We start from the raw sequence: 22,021 nt of genomic DNA, 5'->3' as shown, positions 1-22,021 counted from the left end.
TTGGTAGAACCTTCTGGATACAAGGTCCTACCTATACAAGGCAAGTTAATCATAACTGACATAGTTTTTGTTTTCTTGTGAAGCACCAGTTGCTCTGCCATTTATGTAATGGGTGTTTAAAATGCTGTCTTTTGTGTTTTCAACAGTTAAATCTTGGAGCTTTCTTCAAGCCTGTGTCATAATTCTTTATATATATATTATTTTGACATTTCTTATAAACAGAAATGCAGTATTGACTGTATCTTTACATGCATTGTGTACAACAGAAAAATTGTACCTGTAGCCTTTATTGGTAAAAAGAAGTACAATACACTACATTTTTCATAGAATCATAGAATTATCTGGGTTGGAAGGGACCTTTAAAGATCATCTAGTCCAACCCTGCCACCATGGGCCAGGGCATCTTTCACAAGATCAAGTTGCTCAAAGCCCTGTCCAGCCTGACGTTGAACACTTAAAATGATAGGGCATTCACAGTCACTCTGGACAGTGACTCCAGTTCCAGTGACTCACTGCCCTCATCATGAATTGTTTCCATTTGTTGTGTTGCAGTTGAAGCTTCCAACTTGATTCAAGGGCTTAATTTTTTTATTTATTTTTTTGTGTGTAGTGCCTGCTTCCAGTCTTGCTGCTTCTCCAGCAGTTGTCAGTGGACATCCTAAGCTTCAGACTCCAGTGTCCTCCACCAGCTCTTTGACAACAACAGTGCTTCCCACAGCTAACACGGCTACGGTTGTAGGCACTAATCAAGTGCCCACTGGCAGCACTCAGTCAGTGTCTGTCTCATTGCAGTCTTTGCCCGTAATCCTGCATGTACCTGTGGCAGTGTCATCCCAGACTCAGCTTCTGCAAAGCCACCCAGGGACTTTGGTCTCTAACCAGCAGTCAGGCAATGTTGAATTTATATCTGTACAAAACTCGTCTACAGTTGGTAGCCTTACCAAAACTACAGTGTCTTTGGCATCAACTAACACAACTAAACCAAATAACATCCCACACGTACCCAGTCCTGGTATTCAAAGGAACTCTACATCCAGTGCTGGGTCAATAGCCACTACGTTGGCAGTACAGGCTGTTCCTACTGCACATCCTGTTCCCCAGACCACAAGGACTTCTTTGCCCACAGTGGGTACTTCAGGACTTCATAATGCGACCACCAGTCGAGCGCCCCTACAGATGAAGATTCCACTGTCTTCATTAAATAACACAGCTCCTACTGAACCACCCACCGCTGCAGCACCCAAGATTGGTAAGTTAGCTTGAATGTTGATACTGGCTGAGGAAGATAGTGGTCAGAGGGAAACATAAAGCTGCACTCTGTGGAAAATTGTTTCTTAATGTGTTTTACAGAGATGGTTTCTTCTAGGTTGTATTTTTGTTGAAATTTTGAAGATCAGAATAATCTCTATGACAGATCTGTTTCAGGCATTGTTGAAAATAAACTCCCCTTAGAGAGAGTCAGCAGCGTGGCTTTGTAGGCTTTGTTTTATTTGGAATTTGATGTATGTAATTCCTAGAGTGAAGTCAGAAACTCCTATCATTAAGAACTTGGTATTTATTTTTAATACAGCCTCTCAGAATAATACTAAGTACCTTTCTAAGCAAAGGCATACTGAAAGTAAAGTATAATCGTAACTTAATTTTCACGGCACTTCAAAGTAAACAAAGTGGGAGAAAAAGCCAACTGAATACAAACCTAGTTCCAAAGGAGTACACCTGCAGTATTTAAATAAAGTCTCTAAATAAAATAAATGTTCAAGTAACAATAATTAGATTATTGTTTTAAAATATTGTTTCTCAATCTTTGGTCCTGCCATGATGGTTGTCTGTGCTTTTGATTTTACAGACCTTGAATTTTTTTTATAAGAGGTCTTCAAGATTTGTGAGTGAGTTGGAGTTACAGCAAGTGCCTTGTTGTCACAATATAATACTAAAATGACCTCAAGCAGAACTTGACATCAGAACTAGTTTCACTTCATTTTCCTGTGTCTAAGTTACCTATGCTAAAATATGTGCTCTGTAGAGTTAGACATTTATGTTTTATATTGACTCTTAGCTGTAAAGCAAATAGAAGTGAATTAAGACAACATAAAAAGGGTTGTGACCAATGAGATACAGTTACAAAAGGAATGTCTCATTTTATACCGTTTCCATAGACTTACTTTATACCCTAGTAATTTTCTCACCAGCATTGAAACACTGATTTGGGCCAGCACTGGTGCTGATAAACTCTCATTTAAATGAAAAGGAATGAGAACAGCACTTGAATTAATATATTTACATCAAATATTAAAGCAGCTTCTTAAACTGCTAGTTTAATGTTTAGCTGAGATACTAAAGGGTACTCAGTCTCCCTCTCTCAGGCACTTATTTTGAAGTCTGTTTAACCATCCTATTTTCAGTCAGGTCTTCTTTTGTACAGAAATATTTAATAATTCTGTTCATTTTCAGTTGAATAGCTTATCAATATGCATACAGAGGGAGGAGAGCTTGGAATTATAATTTGTGCTCAGGCAAGGTAATTGCTTGTAAAATGCTTTTAATATACTGTCAAACTTACAACAAAAGGAACACAATCAAACTTGAGTACTTTAAATTGAAAACTGGGGCTAAATGTAAAATATGTCATATACTGAATGTTAATGTCAAACAATTTTGAATATTGCCTTCAAATATAATGGGTAGCAATAATTAGTATTGATTAGATACTGTAAATGAACAATTTCTTGACCCCTTAGAAAACCAGGCAAGCAGGCCACCAACAGATACTTCGGCAAACAAGCGACCTGCTGAGGGAACAACACAGGTAGGCAGTTGATTGTTTTTATATAAATTTCTGAAGTTACAATCCACAGGAGATTTTCTTAACCTTTATTGATTATAATGAAACAAATTCAGTTTCTTTTGTGCCATTCTTTCTAGTTTCTCTCATTTTATATTTTTTTTCTTCTGATTCACTGTTGCTTGCAGCATGAGCTTCTGATAATTTTTTCAGAAGTTTTCTGATGGGATTTTTGTAGGTAGACAAGTTGGCGTAAATCAGGAGCAGACTAAAAATTGTCTGCTGAAACAGAGCTGGCATACAAAGAAAAGACTGCCCAATTTTGTCTGAATGGCTTGAACTTATAGCTATAAATATTTTATAAATTATTGCAGTGATCTTATTCCTACAGTAATCCAGAAGTTAAAACTGGAATTCTAATGTTTGATTGTCATATATCATGGGAGGAAAAAAAAAATGGAAAAGAAACCTTCTTCAGGAATAGCTACTTCATGATAAAGGATAACTTGCAAAACTTCTGTATTCCTTGTCTAAAATTTGCTGAACTTGCTTTGAAATTTAAAGTTTGAAATGAAGCTATATAAAATTCTCCATAAATAATTTTCTATCTGTCTGTCGCTGTTTCACAAAGCACCTCATACAACTATTACTGTTAACTGGAAGTAATTTTATTAATGGGACTAAAATTAATTTCTTCTAGACAACATTTCTAAATTTATTGGTGTCTCAAGGTACAGTTAATGTAGATTGTATTTCCAAGCAAGAAGAAAATATACTGGACAATATTCTGATTTTCATCTGCTGAAAGTAGTGGCAAAGGTAGCCCGTATTTTAGAGTATGAACTGTGCCTCACTCTATCTTGTTATTAAGGCATTTCATGAAGAAAGGTTGTTTGGAACTTCTTTTTTCAAAGATACCTGTGGATTATAGCTATTAAAACCCCTTGTCAGTACTTGATATGTAGGAAATCCAGTACCATAACGGATGACAGTAGTACAGTTTAAAGGTTTAGTTTTTAGTATAAGGAACATATTTTGGAATTTTTCTTCAGTTAGAGCCTGAAACCTGGAAAAAAGGAAAAAGAGGTTGTGTATGATAATGATATTTAGCAGTGGAAGGTGAGTTAAGAGAAGGGAAATAAAAGACATAGGATTTTTTCTGGTATTCAGTCTTCTGGTGTGTAGTGTATGTTCTAGGTTTGCTTTCCGTGAAATCAGTTAAGGCATGTGTGATGCCATGGTTAAAAAAGAAGGACCTGATGCATTTTAATCGGCTAGTGAGGTTTGGAGTTGACATGCCATTCGTTTGAAAAATCCAGTTAATGCCACCTGCTTTTTGTTGCGTAAAATCCAAAATATTATGTATTACTCCACACTTCTCAGCTCTCAGATCAAAAAGTAGTTCGCTGTGTGCCGTATACCTGTGGCATATTTGATGGTACAGCTTTGATCAATTGTTTCAAAAAGCAGTTGAAACAGGAAGAGACTTCATCAGAAAATAAAGGAGCAGTAGAAGGAGCACAGACGAATTTTTACTTCCCCGAGGATGTCCTCTTTGGCTTGGAGGAAGAGGAAGCGGATGCTAAGAGCATCAAAAACACCCACAAGCAGACTGGCTGGGCAGCTAACCTATTAAAACAGTGGCTGGCCAAAAATGGCAAGGATCCTAGCTTTGAATTGGTCTCAGTAAGTGAACTCAATGATATCTTAAGAGAGTTTTATTACACAATAAGAAATCACGATGGAAATACCTACAGTGTGGCAAGCTACAAGTCAATGCGTGCTGGCTTAAACCGGCATCTCAAAATGCCACCTTATAATCGTCAGATTTGCTTAATGAAGGACAAAGAGTTTGCCAGTGCAAACATGGTGTTTGTGAGTGTGCTGAAGATGCTGCGCATGCAGGGGAAGGATGAGACTCACCACCATCCTCCCATAGCTGCCGAGGACTTGCGTAAGATTAAGCAATCTGGTGTGCTGGGTTTGCACAGTCCCCTGGCACTCGTCAACAAGGTGTGGTTTGATTTGCAGTTGCATTTTGCCAAGCGAGGGAGGGAAATTCTAAGAGATCTGGCTCCAGATGCGTTTGTTGTTGAGAAGGACAAGAACGGGCGTCGATATGCCATGTTTAGATATCCTGGCAAAGGCAAAAATGGAGAAGATCCTCATAAAATGGGTAAAATGTATGATATGCCTGGGGACCCAAACTGTCCTGTTTTTTCCTTGGAACTTTATTTGTCCAAGTTGCCTCCAGAGCCCCCTGCCTTTTACCTGCACCCTCTAAAGCTAACGCCAGAGCAAATGCAAGCAATGCCTGTCTGGTACAAAAGAGAACCGATGGGTGTGAACTACCTGGGGACCATGATGCCCAGGATAAGTGTGGCAGCCAAGCTCTCTCAGCGGTACACCAACCATTCTCTCCGAACTACCACCATCCAACTGCTCTGTGAAGCAGGACTGGGGCCTAGGGAAATCATGGCTGTGACAGGCCATCGCTCCGAGTCTGCTCTTAGGCACTACTGGGGATCTGCAGAGGTTTGCTACAGGGCTTGGTCGGATATAATGGAAAATAATGCCCCCAATTATCGATATAGCAAGATCCCAAATAAAGTGAGAAAAGAATCAGTACCTGGTGCATCCACCTCTTCTGTAAAATGTGTTGTTCTAGAACAAAACAAAATTTTATTCCCAACAAAGTCTGTGGTGCCACATGGCACTAACTCTGTGGCTTTAGTCCCTGAGGGACACCCAGCTCTGAATTGCAAAAGCCCGGTCCTGTTGAATCACAGTTCATCCAAGGTGTTTCTCCCCAAGAGCATGACCTGTGGGACCCTAACTGCCAGTCCCCTTCAAGGCTGCTGTAGCAAACCTGTCTTTATAAAGCATGTGATAAAGCAAGAACCAATGACTTGATGCTTCTGTAATAGAACTGATTTTAGATGAATTGCTAAAATGGAAAAATTATCAGATGTTTTTCTTTTTTTACTTGGTCTGCTAAGGAAATTTCTTATGGTCTAGTTCAGCCAGAAGTATCCTGTTCCCACTCAAGATGTGAGCTATGGAGCAGAAATTTAAACAGAGCAGGGCTTGAAGTTTGTATGACTTTTTGTGGCAGCTGGGACTCTTCCAAGTGGCTGAGCAGGGCTATTTAAAAAACATTAAAGGGAGATACTGATTTCCACTTAGCTGAAGATATGCTTTCTTCACTAAGAGTGTGGCTTTGATATTTTGTGAAGAGTGCTATTTATTCATTTATACCATTTTGTGCCCACTGACACTAATGTAGCATCTTACAAATCAAATACTTGATTACTGAAGAGCACCAAGAAAGTAGAAGCTGAATGAAACAGACACAGATGCACTACAAATATATACACACGCATGAAAACACCTGGAATTGCTTAACCACTGTCACCCTCTGTTCAAATTGTTATCAGACCTACCTTTGACTGTGCCTTTATTTTCTTATTTTTTTAAGCCGCCTTCTAAACTGATTTTCTCTGTGAGCTGCAGATTTGCATTGCAGGCCTTTCCTTTTCCTGTGTAATATTTTTGGCTTAAGATTCCAGTCATTCTGTTCTCCGAAGGCACTATTGATACATTTGGTATTAAAATTGGGATCTCTTCAGTTGTGCATGAAATGGGGAAGACATTCTCAAAAAAGCTGAAAACAATTTCTTGCTGAAGTGCCAGGTAATTAGTGTTTGTGTTGTCTTTGTGCCTAACTTGTGAGAAGGTTTGGCTTTTTTATTTCCTCTCACCAACCCCCTTCATTATACATCACATCATCTTTGCACTCCAGTTTCTGTCAGTATATATAATTCACAAGAAGTACATCTTGTTCTTCCCTACTGAACCCTGTCCAAATATTATTTTTGGTTTTAACTTCTTAAGATTAATAAACTGGTCCTGTCATTATCTTTTCCATAGATTTTTACAGGTTAGAAATTCTCAGAAAAATGGATGTGGATAATTTTCATCATAGATTCTGACAAGAGACCTTCCTGTAAACAAAAATAGAAAACTGGTTATAGAATCACAGATTATGGTTGGTCCGCTCTGGAAGAAGAAATAGTGTAGCATTTAAAACTGTTTTCCATTATGTTTACAGTGAAATGGAAATTTGTTTGTCCTTTTCATGTGTGTGTACACACATGCACTTCACACTCACAGTTTATCACACTGAGTATCACGTGAAGTATTGATGTTGCTCAACAATGGACAAAATAGAGAAAAATCCCAGCTGAAATGACAAATTGATCATGATGAACTCTTAATTCTGTGGAGAACTTCATTGCTGGAATAGGATTTCAAATTTTGAATGAGATTTATCACTCTGTTATAGTGTATAGTCAATATAGAAACTGCTGTAGTCTGTACAGAGGACTTGATTCCTGAATTTTGGAGCTTTTATCTTGGCTGACAATATTTACTTTTGTGGCCTTGTATCAATTACTTACTCTTACTGCATCAATTTTCCAAAGTGCAGGACCAACACAGTGCTCCATTTTCTAAGGGATCATGATAAACGTTAAAAGGTTTTAAAAGTTTTTTAGTGATCTTAAACTCATCTATGATTGAGATATTTGATCAGATGTAGTTGTTGATAGAGAAATTACAGTTCTACTTCCTTAGTGGGAGCATTAATTCATTACATCAATGACCAGAGGAAAGAAAACATGGATCATTTTGTCAAGCCTAAAGTAAATCAATTAGAGATGGTAGAGAAAGTGATCCTTTCTAATGGGAAGAAGAAAAACTGAAAAAAAAAAAAAGGGCAAACAGTTCTCAAAATATAAGGGGAACTGTGCAGTAATTTATTCTAGGATATTTTAAGGTAACATACATTTCCAAAGTTGGGGGATTTATAGAATTAATAGCTCAGCAAAAGTGGCAAAATTAATTTCTAAATTTAATCTAAACTTCCACCAGGATGGGCATGTATTACATTCCCCCCCAAAAAAAAAAGTTCCCATATTTGTCTCAGGTAGTTGCTCCTCCCAGCGTGTTGGCATTGAACATTTATTCTCCATAAACAAGAAAAGTATGTTGCCAGGAGGTTATTCTGTGCTTTCTCTTGCTGCATACTGTGGTCATACTGACCACATGCTCTGGTTCTGCCTGCATCTTGAGTGACTTAGTGCAATAGTAAACTGCTGATGGCTTCGTTCTTCAACACAAATCTAGTTGGTGATTAAAATAGTAAAAAGGACTGTCTTGGCCAGTTTTGGCATGTGTCTCATTCTTTTTGATTCTCATTTGGCTGCTAAGTTGACTTCTTTTCTGCTGGCTTATAATTGGGTATTTTTCAATTCTCATTTGTTAAATTCTAATTTTGTTGGCACCAACTATAGTGTCCTCTTACTTACCTTGAGTTTGAACCTGATACTTCAAATTACTGACTGCAGTATTACTACCTTCAGGGTTTTTGAATGGGAGAATTTTTTTTTTTTTTTTTTTTTTTTAATGAGAAAGTATTCTCATTTATGCTGGAAGTATTATTGCTTCACAAGACCTGGGATTATTATTTACTAAGATTTCTGGTAAACTTTGAATTATTTCTAATTTGTTGCACATCTTTCTAACTTTCCAGAACTGAAAAAATCTTTCTCCTGTTTCCCCTCCCACTTAAAGTGTTAAGTGAATCTTTCCTTCATGGATTTTATCCTAGAAAAACTGAAGTAAACCAAATGCATATTTTGCAGCTTTTGTAAAGTCAGTTTTGGCTGTGAGTACAGTGATAGGAGGAGCAGGGAGTCAAATTTCAAGGCAATGCTGTTCATGGCAGTACAGGTTATGCTGTGTGAACATAATGAATTCTATCAAAATGGACATGAATTTTATTCCTTAGTTGCAGTATCAGCAGAGACCCTCACACAGCAAGATAACAATGGCTTTGGGTTTTTTTCCCATTATTTTTCCACAATAGGTGAACCTATTTGGTGAACTAACAGTTCAAGTATAGTCTGTTTGTCTAAACATAGATTTATACTTCAGCTGCAAATTTAATGCAAAATCACCAGTCATCACTGAAAATTCACTTTAAAAATCTGAATGTAGCAAATATTCTTTGAAAGAAATTTATCTTCTATGATTCTTGAATTTTCTAATTAAATCTTCTTCTAAAATAAGACTATTTCAGTTGCAAAAAATTCCCTAAAAAACAAACAAAAACCCCCCAAACTAAACAAAAAGCAAACAAACACCCCCCCAGCACTTAATCTAATTCAACTAAATTAATACTGACTGCTATGCTATTGATTTAATTCCACTTTCTGTGATGGAGATGACCCTGAAAACAGTGAAGAATGACTGGTTCCTTATATAATGCTTCCATAAATTTAGTGTTGCATCTCATTTTCATAATTCAGCTTTGGTACTAGTGTTGTGAATATAGAACTTGTTTTCTCTCTGTTTTCCTGTTAACTTTGGAATTCTCAGCTGTTGCTTTAAGCGTTCTCTTAATTAAGGTTTTTTTTTTGTGAAGTTGGGATAGTATCTTAAAGCATGTTAAATTTTCTTTGCTGATATGCACCTTTTCTGTACCATATGAAGAGCTCCACTGTGCACAGTGTCAAATACCTGAAGGCATTAGAAGGATGCTTTGAAATTGAATTTGTTCTTGGGTTTGTTGTGGTTTTAGTCTAGTTATCCTGAACTGAACAGCTTGTCAGTAGTTGCTGTTTAGGTCAGTATAGTCAGAGTTTTCAGTATGCAGTTTGGACATATGATTTTGCTGTATGACTGCTTCTTCTTTTCAGCTTTTCTCTCTGCTTCTTGCTCCAGAAGGAGTGGCTGCAGCGATGTGGAAGGGGACATCTTACTATTTGTGTGAAGTCTTTCATCTTCACCTTTATTTTGTATAAATTTCACAGAAATTTAAGGGCTCTTTTTAAGTCCCAGTCATTTTACCAATGGCCAGTTCTAGTGCCTCGGGTCCTTGAGTTGCATTTCTGAATGACAAGCACTTTTACTGTATTGGGGCAAATGTTATTGTTAAAGAGGCAAAGGCATTTTTAATTATATAGCATATCTTTAGAATAGTTTTAAAGTATTTTAGTACAAATCCCCATTATAGATACAGGATTTATATATATTACATATAAATATAGCTATGGTATACTGAGAGAATCTATTAAAGCAGTTTTATTACACTGTAACATAAAGTAACAGTGAACAAATTTTAACAGGGTTTGATGTGTTGAAAATGGCTGGCATACGTCAATCTTCAAGAATGTTTGTATTATATTTATTAAAATGCCAGGTCAAGTGAACAGTCTTCTTTTTCCTGTTCCCTACTTGATGTGCACCTTGTCCTCTTAAGGAGTAAATCTGTTTTTCAGTCTAAATTTCATCTGTGCATTTCACTTTGCAGCTACTATTAGTTTATTAAATAAAAGTCCACCACTGTCCTGTTTATTTCCTGTTGTTTCTGACATACCTTGATTTTTTTGGTTGAACTACATTTTAAGGTATTTTGCTGACTATTGGAAATTAATCTGGTAAAACATTAATAAAGTACATTTATAACTCCTATCTCTTTACTCTGCAATGTGTAACAAACTTCATGAGTGTCTCTTCGGAAATAATGTGAGCAAAGTGGATATAGTAGCTTACAATTTATAAGCAGCTATTAATTCTGTGTTGTTGAAGCATTATTGATGAATATGTTTCTTGCATTTCATGGTTTTGTCACTCAAAATAAACATATATAGTTATATATGTAAAATGGGCTGCTTGACTTTTGTCTCTGACCCTGGGGTTATGTTTGGGCTGTTTAAAATGCCACTAGCTCTCATCTGTGAGGTTGAACCCTTGCCTGAGACTAATTAGAAAACTAAATTACGAAGTTGTTAGCAGGACATTATGTAGCTGAATTGGATGGCTGTTTAAAGGAACACAGTTAAAGTGAATCCATTCTCATGTGACTTTTAAAGTGATTATCTTTCCCTGTGACTGTATCTTTGTTACTTAAACTACCTCCAATTACTGAGAACAGCTTTTAATGATACACAAATATACTTGTATATTGTAGGCTCAAATTTGTCATTTTGAGGCCAAAAAATTTGGGACAGATATTAAAACAATCTCCCTGATTATGCCATCACTCCAGGCATGGATAATGGTATCCATTTACTGCAGCTTTTAAAAGCTACAGTAAACTAATCTGAGAAGTATTATAAATGTATTTACTGTTTAATAAGGTGGCCATCCCACATGATGCTGTTGGGAAAGTCAGTGAGTCTTGGGGAAAGAAGGTAGATGTTTCACCTTCAAAGAGTAAGAAGCAGTAAAGAGACGGGTGTGTGCTTGCACATATGATTGTATTTACTGTATACCCTTTTAACTCTCTGATAAAGGAAAATGAGAATCACAGCTGTAGAAAATCACATTTAGCATTGTGTCAAGTGTTTCTTTGTAACTTCTAATCAGGACTAGGATTGCTAGCATCTAAAACCAGCTATTCTGGCAACCAATCTCTTGTCTGTGTTCTTGTTAATAGGGGTAGGTAGCCAAGCCAACATCTGCTCTTTGCACCAAAGAAATGAGAGGGTATATAATACTTTGGGGTTACTATAACTGGTTATTCGTGTTTTCCATGCTTGCATTGTTCTTGTTCTGTAGGAAGTGTTGCACAGTACCAGTTAAGGGTGAGGGGAATGGAGCAATCATGTGAATGCAACACATCAAGTGTCTGTTAAAAGTGTTTTTGAGTATTACACAAGTATGCAACCACACACTATCAAAACGTGTATTGCAGCACTGTGAAATTTTGTGTAAACTTTCATCGTGGTAAACTGCTTCCTTTATTACATGATCATTTTCCTTTTGATCTTGATAAGAGAACAAATACATTTGGTGCCTGGTTGAGTAGATTTTCATGACATCTTTGAAAGCTGGAATAATTACTTCAATTTTGTGGGAGCTACAGTATTGGAAAAAATCACAGTTGAGGAGTGATAAATCTGACTGAAACAGTCTGTGGGCGAAATATGCTCAAAAATGTATTGAAAAAGTAGCTTTCACAACTGCTTAAAATCTGTAACTTTGTATGCAGGTGACTCAAAATGAAATATTGACCTTATAATTATGCATACACCGTATTGTCACCTTCTCTACATGCATCCCATTCCCACGATGTATTTTTAACATCATTCCCCATAATTTAAGATTGATTTTGCTATTATATAATGCCTTGGTGCATCATATATTATTATTGTGGTGGTGTAATGCTTCATGAATTGTCTGGTTTACAACCTCCAGATTTTTTTTCTAGTTTATTATAGAAGAAACTATTAATAAAATTGTCTGCACTGTGTCAGTGTGCCACACACATTCTTCAGAATTTTCTTCTTTACTACCCTGAAATTACTTTTTCTATTTTGCAATGTAGTTTTTTTCATTGTTGCATTTTTCCCCTTAGTTTTTCACTTTTGCATATTGAAGTGTTCCTTTATAAAAAGCAGGTGGCATTACAATCAACAGCCTTGTTATCTCTTTGTGATGAACTGAACTATGGCGTTATATAATACCAAATGATTTAAAATCATATATATCATATGTGAATATAGAAGTGCATATTGAGAAATTTCTTCTAAATACCAATTTGTAGCTTTTGGTTTTTCATTTGGTACAATACATGTGCATGTTGTTGAGCTGTTCCATTTGAGTTTTAGAGGTTTCTCTTTCAGTTTTCTACAGTAGTTTACTACTGGTTTATATGTCCTGTGGTGTTTTAACTTTTTCTGTGTTAAATTTCACAATTGCAGTTATGATGGGAGATAATTTCTTTTCTCAGTGTCATGTTTACCAATTTTTGCTTTGGTCCTTAAATTGTCTCCTTCCTTACCTTTGTTTTCCTTGTGGTACTGGAGTACAAAAAAAATGTGGGGGTGGGTCTCTGTTAAAAAAAGTTTTCTCTTTCTTTTCAAAATTGCCAATTATGAATCAACCTAATTTGCAGCAGTAGTGAGCTGAAAAAGTTGCTGGATAGCAAAGCTAAGGTAATATACTTTCTTCCATTCCAGTGTATTTTACAACATTATAAAATGGTCCCTGCAAGTGGAAAAACACATATAATGGTACTAGCCTGTCTCAAAGTCCCTACTTTTCTAGAGGCAAATGAGGAAACTGCTTCAGAATCACTTGAACACCAGAGACAGCCTTTCATTTTATTGTGAGGCTGATGTCCTTCTGATTCCCCTTTATTAACATACTGTTTGCTAGTGTGTAGATTAATTATTTGATTATGCAGTCAGTGACATTGGGGATATTATGACAGTCTTCCAATAGAAGGAAAAAAGTTCCTAACTTTAAAACATTGGCATTGGGTTTATTGCAAATCTTATTTGTAACGTCAAGTTCAGGTGACCCTGTATTTATCCATTTTGGCAAGTTCCGTGATTTTTATTACCTCTAAGAACCCCTTTTCTATTATACTTACTGTTTAAATGTCTTTAATATCCATATGACTGGTTTTAGAAAGTCAATGTCTAATTATTTGCTTTCTCAAGGAAAACTGTTTTATTGCTGCTTTTTCCTAGCAATTATCCCCATAAGTATATCTTACTTGTCAGTCCATCTATTTCTCAGTACTTTCTTCCATTCCTAAAAATACTTTAGTGGCTGGGATTGGAAGAAAGCAGATAATACGCTGTCCATGCATTTGCTGTAGAAAATACATGAAAATGTGAGCATAGGTAATTTTTACTGATTCTTTGTAGAAAATCCTGAATTGAAGTGCAATTACTAAAATATGAACAGAGATTTTCTGTAGTTAATTAAAAACAAGTCTTGTTTCTAGTAGTTTTCATGGTCAAGAAGATCTGAGAGTGTTAGTTTTAAGCAAAAGTTTTGTAGTTAGTAGAACACTTAGAAATACCAGTTTCTAACATGAAGTAGGAAAAAAATTCATACGTTTGAATCGTTGCATTCATTTTATGCATACTTTTCATTTTTTTAACTTCTATATTCACTTTAAAGCAGTTTACATGTAACTGATAAAGAGGAATTTAGAAGAGGTTATGATTTCTATTTCAGGACTTGACAGGTTTCACTCAGATACTTGAAAGGGATGAGTGTTGATGCTTCCAGCTTTTCCATTTCTTCTGATATCTTTCAGTTGTTGCTTTCAGAAGTTCTGTGCTTGCTATTAAAATACTTTGTCTTCACACTTGCCAAGTTAGATGCTTGCCTGGGGCATCTGACACACAAACATATCATTTCATGTTGGTAATTGCAGTAGGTGGGCATATGACTTTGCAGACTAAAGGAGCTGGGGCAGAGGGGCTGCAATTTAACAAGGTTTTCTTTCAAGAACGCATTTTTCAAAACAGATCAAGACTGTAAATGTGAAGAGCCTTCTCCTCCGTGGGCTGTTTCAGGAAAAATGCACAACACTGGGAGTAGCAAAGTAACTTTGCAGTACACTAATCCCACCTTCCATATTTATGGTGATGCAGGCTCAGTTGCTACATGGCCTGTTATTTTCTTTTCCTCTGCTACCTTTCTTCTTCCCCCTGCTTCCTTTTTTCCCCTATGTTTCTGCTCTTAGTTGTACCTTGCAGTCCTCTCCCCCCACTTCGCCTTGTATTTTGCCTTTCAATTCCAAGTTATATGTGTTTTGTGGAGACTGGCTCTACATTAGATTTTAGTATGAAATGGTCAGTTACAGGACACATTGCTTTTATGTAGAACGTTTTAATTGCAGTATGAATTGCACCTACCAACTGAAGACTAAACGTGGCCATATTAAAACTGAGAAGTCAGGAAAAGATGAAGTCTTGTATTTTTCTTACTTTCTTCCTAAAATTTTTTTACATATGTATTTAAAACTCTGTCATTTCAGAGTGGGATTTGTTAGGTTGAATTTTTAATTCACTTTTCTCATTCCACTGTTTTGTGTTAAGATTGTTACACTGCTGACTGCCATATGAAAGAAGAGATATTTAAACTGAGGCAGCTCAGATACAGTTGTGATTAACTGGATGGTTCAGTTCATGATGTTGCTACTTCCAGGTGATACAGGCTTTGCTCCCCTGCTGTGATAACACAGGTCCAAAATGGCAACATAAATGACAGTATTTTGGAGGATTTCTACTTACTTGGAATATAAAGGCACATACATTAAGATATATGAGCTGTAAAATGATGGGAAAGGGGACTTGGTAGTTTACATTTCTCTTAAATCTCAGTATAAACTTCTTTTACTAGATTACTAGAAATTACTAGAAAACAACCCAGATGCTGTTTTAAAAAATCAGTTTTAATTTGGTAAAACCATCTGTTTGTTATGAAGATGGGTGCTCTGGTTCTGACAGATGATGACAGGTTGGCTTGTGGGATTGTGATTTTGTTTGCTTTGCTTTGCTTTGGTTTTGTGTTTGTTACTTATAACTGTGACAAGTTAAATATATACAGATCACTTTATATTGCCGTGTTTGTTTTGCTTCTGTTTCAGCTTATTTGTATTCTAAGGTGTGTTTAATCCTTTGTTACCAAGACTTGAAAGGCAATATGTGAACTAAACCATCAGGCATGTGTTTGAGGTTCTTGGTAAATGGTTTTAATTATTTCACTAATGTGGCTGCACTGATAGAAAGGTGTTAACATGGCATCATCTGTTCTTCTGCAGAGATCAGCTGAAACACTTTCATGTTGTTGGCTTCCGGTGTTTGGAGGTAGCTAAAAAGTGATAGCAGACCAGAATGCTTTGACTACACTTTTCTGCTTTGCCAGTTTCTACCCAAATGCTTGCTGAAATCTAATATTAGGAGCTGAAAGATGTGTTCTCTTGTTTCAGTTTTTGACACAAACGGAAGTATTGTTCATGTATGACTCAAAGTCTAGTGCTGGGTTCCCTCTTGACTGCATCAGGGCTGCAAGCATTCTGAAGTTGGGTTCTAATTTTGCTCAGAGCAGCATGTCTGAATCTCCACTTCTAATGTGTAACATGTCAGTCTTCTCCAAAGAATCCCATTCCCTCCTTTTTAAGGAAGAAAAGACCAGTCATTTCTCTTTAGCCTTTCCTCAAACATAGTTCTGTTGTAAACTGGAGTTTTCACAAGTCCTTGTACTACAAAAAATTCCCTGAGAGAATTTCTGGGTAAAATAGTCATGATACTAATAAAGGGTTGATTTTATTTTCTTGTTTGTTGGGCACAGGGTTTTCTGAAAACTCTTTATTACTTGCATTTCAGAGAGATGATGCCCTGTGGTTAAATCTGTAGGTATTAACCATTCTGGTGGTGTCAGTACTCCAGAAACATCTGGGATAAGGGAATAAAGTTGCTCTCTTAGAACATGGAGATGCTTAATTTTACCATGGGAAAGTAGTGTGGACCAGTCCTCTTAACACCTGATTGCCAGTTCTTCCTAAATTTCCTTTTCATTCTCAAATTTGAAATATCTACAAGTATCTGAAAACTGTGTGTGCCAACACACAGAAATGGATTCTCCTGCTCCTCCTTATGAGTGTAGGTGGATGCTGCAAATAGTCAAAGTCCTGGCCTTTATGACAGGCATGATGAGCAGTCTATTTTGTGTGGGGATACCCTGCCTACACCATGCTCCTCTAGGTAGGAAACACAGTGTTCAGCCTTTTTGGGTTTTCAAGTTTCCTTAAGATTTTTCCTGTGCACTTAAATTTGATTTGAGGGAAATACGTGGTTGGTGGAGTAGGGTAATTAGCTGGGGAGGCTGGGGATACAGGACTTCATGGTGTGCTGTGTACTGAGTACAGCATTTGCTGGAATGTGTGTCTTGAAACCAGGACTGGGGCTGTACCCAGAGCTCCACTTAAAGGCTGCCCTGCAGATCTGCAGCTTCTAGGGTGGGTTGAAGAAAGAGCCTAGCTACTTCTGGATGGCTCCTGTTGAGGAGATTGCTGTCCAGGGTCGTTTAATAAAAAACCTCGAATAGTGTAGCTGGCCAGGAGGTCATTCTTCCGGAGAACTGCATATATGAGACCTTGTTGGCTGAGTTGGTTTAATAGTTGCCTGTTTAACTAACTCAAGATTTTGGCCTTCCAGACACGTCAAAATAAAGAAATACATGCTGTGACATTGCTTGACTTGGAAATTCAAAGAACTTTCTTAACTGGCACAGTCAAGTAGGGCTTCAAAACAGCTGTCACACAGAGTATTTTTCTAAGGATTTTGATTTCCTTTCAGAGGAAGAATTGAAAGGAAATTACTTCAGACTAATGTATTTTTTAGTGGGAAGAAATTAATAGCTTGATATTGGGGTGCTTTTTTTCTCTACTTCCTTTTAAATCTCCCCTCTCCATTTTTCAATCTACTTTCTCTTGGCATAGAGAACCATGGTTCAAAATACACATTGTTGGCTGAGAAAATCATCCAGTTGGAATGAAATTCCTCTTGACTTTATGCGAATCAATTTATCATTGATTATTTTAATATGCTTTTTTCTTAAGCTTCAAGTGGTTAAATGAGCTCATCATGCTAAGAAACCTGAAGCTAGAAAGTATTTTAAATAGCAACCACTCAGCAGAAGAATTCCATGGTTAATAATTCTGAAATACATTTCTCTGTGTATAGGAAAGATGAGACCCTATAGAGATCTCTTCTATCACCTGTGAACAGAAGTTGTTAGATATTTCTTACTTAAATTTGGTATTGTATTTTATTAGCAGAATTTCATCAGTGGCAGCATCAGAGCTTAAAGGCAAAAAGAAACCACGTTGTATTAATGGATAATAAAGAGAACTGTCATGTCAGGCACTCCAAATTCAGTGATAATTCAGGCAGCTTTTGCTTGCATTTAGCAATCATATGATACCTCTTTTTTGCCTCTCCTCAGAACCTTGCCTGTGTGAGAATTGCCTTTCAGACATCTTTAAAGGCTTAGTTTTACCCAAATTAAAGGTCATAGAGCAGATAATCTCAATGCTTAGGCTTTGTGCATCTGTCATGATCTGGCTGCACAGAAAAATCTCTTCATATTCCTAGGGTGTATCACGGCAGCATTTTTAGAGACCATGTGGGTCTGATAACTTATGCTTTTTTCCATGTTAATTGCTCAAAGATTTTTTTTATAATTATGGTGCTTTTGTAACTCTTCATCCTAAGGAAACTTGTTGACTCTGATCCATAAATCTGCAGCAGTTCAGTCCAGCAATAAGTGATAATCTCTTCCACAAAACAACAAAAACAAGAAACCTCAACTAATTTTTGTAGCAAGTTTAAGGAAGTAGATTCATGATTTTTTTTCTAGAAAGTACCTTTAAAACCACAGAAATATATAAGACCTCCACCATATTTTTCTTGTCACCTAATGGAAAGTGTCGGTGATCTCTGCAGTCTGACCAGCCAAAGGACAGCAGTTATCCAGAAGATAAATCTTGTTTGGTGGTCTTCTAGGGATTCTTTTTAAAACATTTAACCCAGGCAATAGCTTAAAAGATCTTTTTGTGCTCTCTAAAGGGAAGGTTAAAAATAGGTTTGTATGTAGAATAATAAATGCTAAGATTTGTCATAATGAATGAGACTACAGTAATGAAATTACTGAATACAACTGGAGTTTTCTGATGGCTTTTTGTTGTATTTTGTAAGCATACAAATTCCACTGCAGCTTTCCCATTTTTTAATGTGAAGTCAGTGTCTTTATAAGACAGGCAAAGCTGTCTCAAGATAAGTAATGTATTGTCCTGATGACTGCTCTGTCAGAGTTATGCCACTACAGATGAAAGGACAGATTACAACCAGATTAAAATGTTAGGAGTCATAGTTGAAATATACTTTTTAACAGCAAATGATTATGCCTTTACCTGTAAAACAGCAATATGCTACTATTCATCAGGGGCTCTTACTCCTTACAAAGCTGAAAATACTTTTAGTACTTGTTACTGCAATACAGTCATTTGGTATACAGCCTGTTTTTCAAGTCCTGAGATATTTGTCTGAAATTATTTTCTCTTGCTCCTTTCATCAGTTCCTTTCTAATAAGTATCAATTCTGAGACCTTTCCTTCTGACTGTTCAGTGTGTCCCTTTTCCATCTGTGTTCCCTGGATTTGCTTTTGCAAAACGAAGGAGTTTTGTCTTTCAGAGCGGGAAATTCACAGGAGGTGAATCAGGAGGTGTCATTGATCTTACACTGGATGAAGAGGATGACAGCTGTTCTCAAGGTGGGTGAAAAATACTTTCCTAGCTGCAGGGATAATTGTGCTACAAGTGTTATTTTATCCTGTGAATGAGAGAAAGGAATGAATTTCTGTTTCTGCTTAGTGTATTTTTTCCCTTGGTATTTCATTTAGGTAGGACTCTCTTGTTAAAAAAATTCTGTTAGGTGTTAAATAAAAGGAATTTTGCTTACAGTCTTAGTTTTACCATTCCTTTACTTTAAGCATTAGTGCTATCTGTGCTTAAATACCTCAAGCTTGGGGAGTAATTTGAGATATTTGAGTTCTTGATGATCTTTCTAAAAGTTGTTCTCGATGTATTTATTTGTTCTGTTTACTGATTATAATTAAAGGCCTTTAAATTCTACAGTTGATATTCAGGCATTAGAGTATTACAGCTTCTAATCTTTTGTTTAACTAACGCTTTCTTTGCAAGAGTTTAAAGCTGTTGTTTGCTTTCGGACTGTATGCTAAGAGCAGAGTAAATATAGCTGTGCTCTTAAGTACTTTGGCAGTTTGGATGCACTTCATCGTTTAAAAGAACACACTTCCTTTTATATAAATCTTGTGTAATTGTAGACCAGTCTAATTATAGTTAGCATTGGATTAGTGAAGAATTATAGTATTTCACAGAAGTAATCAGTCTCTACTTAAGACCATGTATTTTGCTGTCATTTTCATTGGAGAAAAAAATTATGTTTCCACTATTGGAGGTAAAATTTTCATTCTGTCTGGTCTCTAAATGCATGTCCCTGTGCTACGTTCTCAAGTCCAGCCACCAAGAAGTCTGATTTCTCTGGACAACCTTGATAGTTATTTCTCTGGCTTGTGCATTCAAGTTCTACACAAACATTCTTAAATAGCTTAACTTGCTTTGCATTTGTATTACACAAATGTAGAAAATCATTTTGGCATGTGGTAGCATTTCTTCCAGTGAGAAAGAAGTCACAGAGTTATAGAATGGTTTGTGTTGGAAAGGATCTTTAATGTGATCTCATTCCAACCCCTCCTGCCAAGGACAGGGACATCTCGCACTAGACCGTGTTGCTCAAACCCCCATCCAGCCTGGCCTTGAACAGTTCCACGTGATGTTATCACCAGAAAGGGAGTGTGTGACGTACACAAGTATTAGGGAAGCATGATGCAATTCAGACAGCTGACTGTCTGGTTCTCTTACCAGTGCAGGATATGTGGTGCACAGGGAATTGAGTATGAGCCAACAGCACGTTCTCATTTCAATTGAAGTATTCCCCCAAACTGACACTAGTGGAACCACAGCTGAAATAGGGTGTTCAGTTTTGGCTCCCTCTTCTTCAAGCTCAGAAGAGATGTGGTAGCACTGGAGAGGCTCCCACTGACAGTGTCAGGATGGTGAGGGCCTGGAGGGCATGACCTGTCAGAAGAGATCAATAGACCAGGGTCTGCTGGTGAAGAGCTAAGCAAGAGACAGTGTAAGAGCAGCCTGCAGCTACTTGGAGGGTAGTTACAAAAATGACAGAGCACAACTCTCTTCAGTAGTTCCAGATGATACATTAAGGGGCAGTGGCCATGAAGGACAAGTTCAGGAAGTTCAAGTTCAGCTTGAGGACAGAAGAAGTCACCATAGTGCTGCACAGAGCAGAATGGTAGGTATGGTAGGTAGAAACTGTCCTCTTGAATGTTTTTGAGATTCAGCAGGGCAAAACCGCAGATGGTTTGAATAAGTTGTTACTGACAGTCCAGCTTCAACAAGAAATTGGACTGCACAGCCACCAGAGGTTCTTCTCAACCAGGATTTTGACTTGACGAGCTGAGTGGCAGAATAGCTGAGGCAATCATGTTTTTATCACTATCATCTTATCTGAGGGTTAGTTCTCAAAAAGATAAAAAGATGGTTGCCTTGGGACTGTGCAAGCCTGTCAGGTAAGGTTATCCTCCCTAGTCCTATTTAATATTCTGTAAAAGACACCCAGCAGATAGATTAAAATGGATTTGTGTTCTATTTTAAAGTAACCTGTCACAGTATTGTAATATATTTTGGCTAATATTTTTCTATCTAAAAGTTTCTGAAAATAACATTTTCCAGAAAGGTTTTTTCTTCCCAATTGCATTAATTAGATGTTCACCTCACAGTTGCCGTAAAAGATCAGTACTACATTTGCACATACAACAGTAAGACTGCTTCTCTAGGTAGGACTGCTATAGAATTGTAGCTCCAGTGCAGCTTAATTCTTCCTTAGTTTTTTTTGGGGGCATGAGCCAGTATCTTTAAAAATTTATGCAGTTGGATATTCTGAGATTTTTTCCCCTTAGTTATAAGGTCTTAGAATATTGTCCTTCCATTAGGAGGAAGGTTAGTGGAGTGCTTTCATGCTGGGTTAGCTCCTGTGTGTCTCTTCACTGCAGAGCAGAAGCTGGTAGTATGAAGCCAAAGCAGATTAGTTCAAGTTCAGAATTTGTGTAAGAAGTCAGTGGCTTTTTATATAAGCTGTAGAAACATAGGAAATCCTAATAAAAGCTTGAGTTTCACCATGCAGTGAGAACACAGCACTGGGATTTTTGAGCAACTTTCTCAGGAATGTTTTCTGATAATAACTTCAAGGTTAAACAAGAGGAAGAGTACACTTCTAACAGCTTTTGCATGATTATAAGCATCTATATACCTTTCACCAAATATTTTTGCCATTGCACTTTGTTTGCAGCAAAAGTGGAGCAGGTTTTATTTTCTCTTGGATTTACACAACCTCAGGAGAGAAAATACTTTCAGCCTTATGGTGCTTCCTGCAGGAATATTAGCTCAATTCACATTGAAGAGCAACACTTACATAGTGTTGTTAACAACACTCAATTCCTGATTAATTTCTTTAAAGCATTGTCAGCCACATAAAAAGTAAACCTAATTCTGTTACTTGTAAAAGGTATTTAAATAGATCTTAATATCTACTAATATCTAATAACACCTTCTGATTGTATAGAAACTATTAATGAAAAGGCTGTGTAATTTTTGAGAAACTATGATAAGAGTTATCTGGATACTTTTCTGTCTGCAGGTATCTTGCAGTACTTGCACTTTGGGCCTTGTTGGCCTTTTTATAAAAGGATTATAAAATTACTTTGTAT

General features: G+C 36.9%; 1 protein-coding gene across 11 annotated transcripts in view; it reads left to right on the top strand.

The window, feature by feature from the left end:
* The window catches only part of ATF7IP (activating transcription factor 7 interacting protein), a 78,921-nt gene that overhangs the window by 48,150 nt on the left and 8,750 nt on the right, over positions 1–22,021 (top strand). For 4 of the 11 annotated variants that reach the window (XM_066319861.1, XM_066319860.1, XM_066319859.1 and 1 more), the window contains exons 8-10: positions 611–1,249; positions 2,739–2,806; positions 18,850–18,928. In XM_066319861.1, the coding sequence (XP_066175958.1) occupies positions 611–1,249; positions 2,739–2,806; positions 18,850–18,928 (786 nt within the window). Of the gene's footprint in view, positions 1–610; positions 1,250–2,738; positions 2,807–4,165; positions 10,512–18,849; positions 18,929–22,021 lie in introns of those variants that run through there. The other 7 variants (XM_066319855.1, XM_066319856.1, XM_066319857.1 and 4 more) reach the window with 3 other exon arrangements.

Source organism: Sylvia atricapilla, chromosome 5 (assembly GCF_009819655.1).
Source record: "Sylvia atricapilla isolate bSylAtr1 chromosome 5, bSylAtr1.pri, whole genome shotgun sequence".
Classification (NCBI taxonomy): Eukaryota; Metazoa; Chordata; class Aves; order Passeriformes; family Sylviidae; genus Sylvia; species Sylvia atricapilla.
The sequence above is the reverse complement of the archived record's forward strand: the minus strand, read 5'-3'. Positions and strand labels throughout refer to the sequence as shown.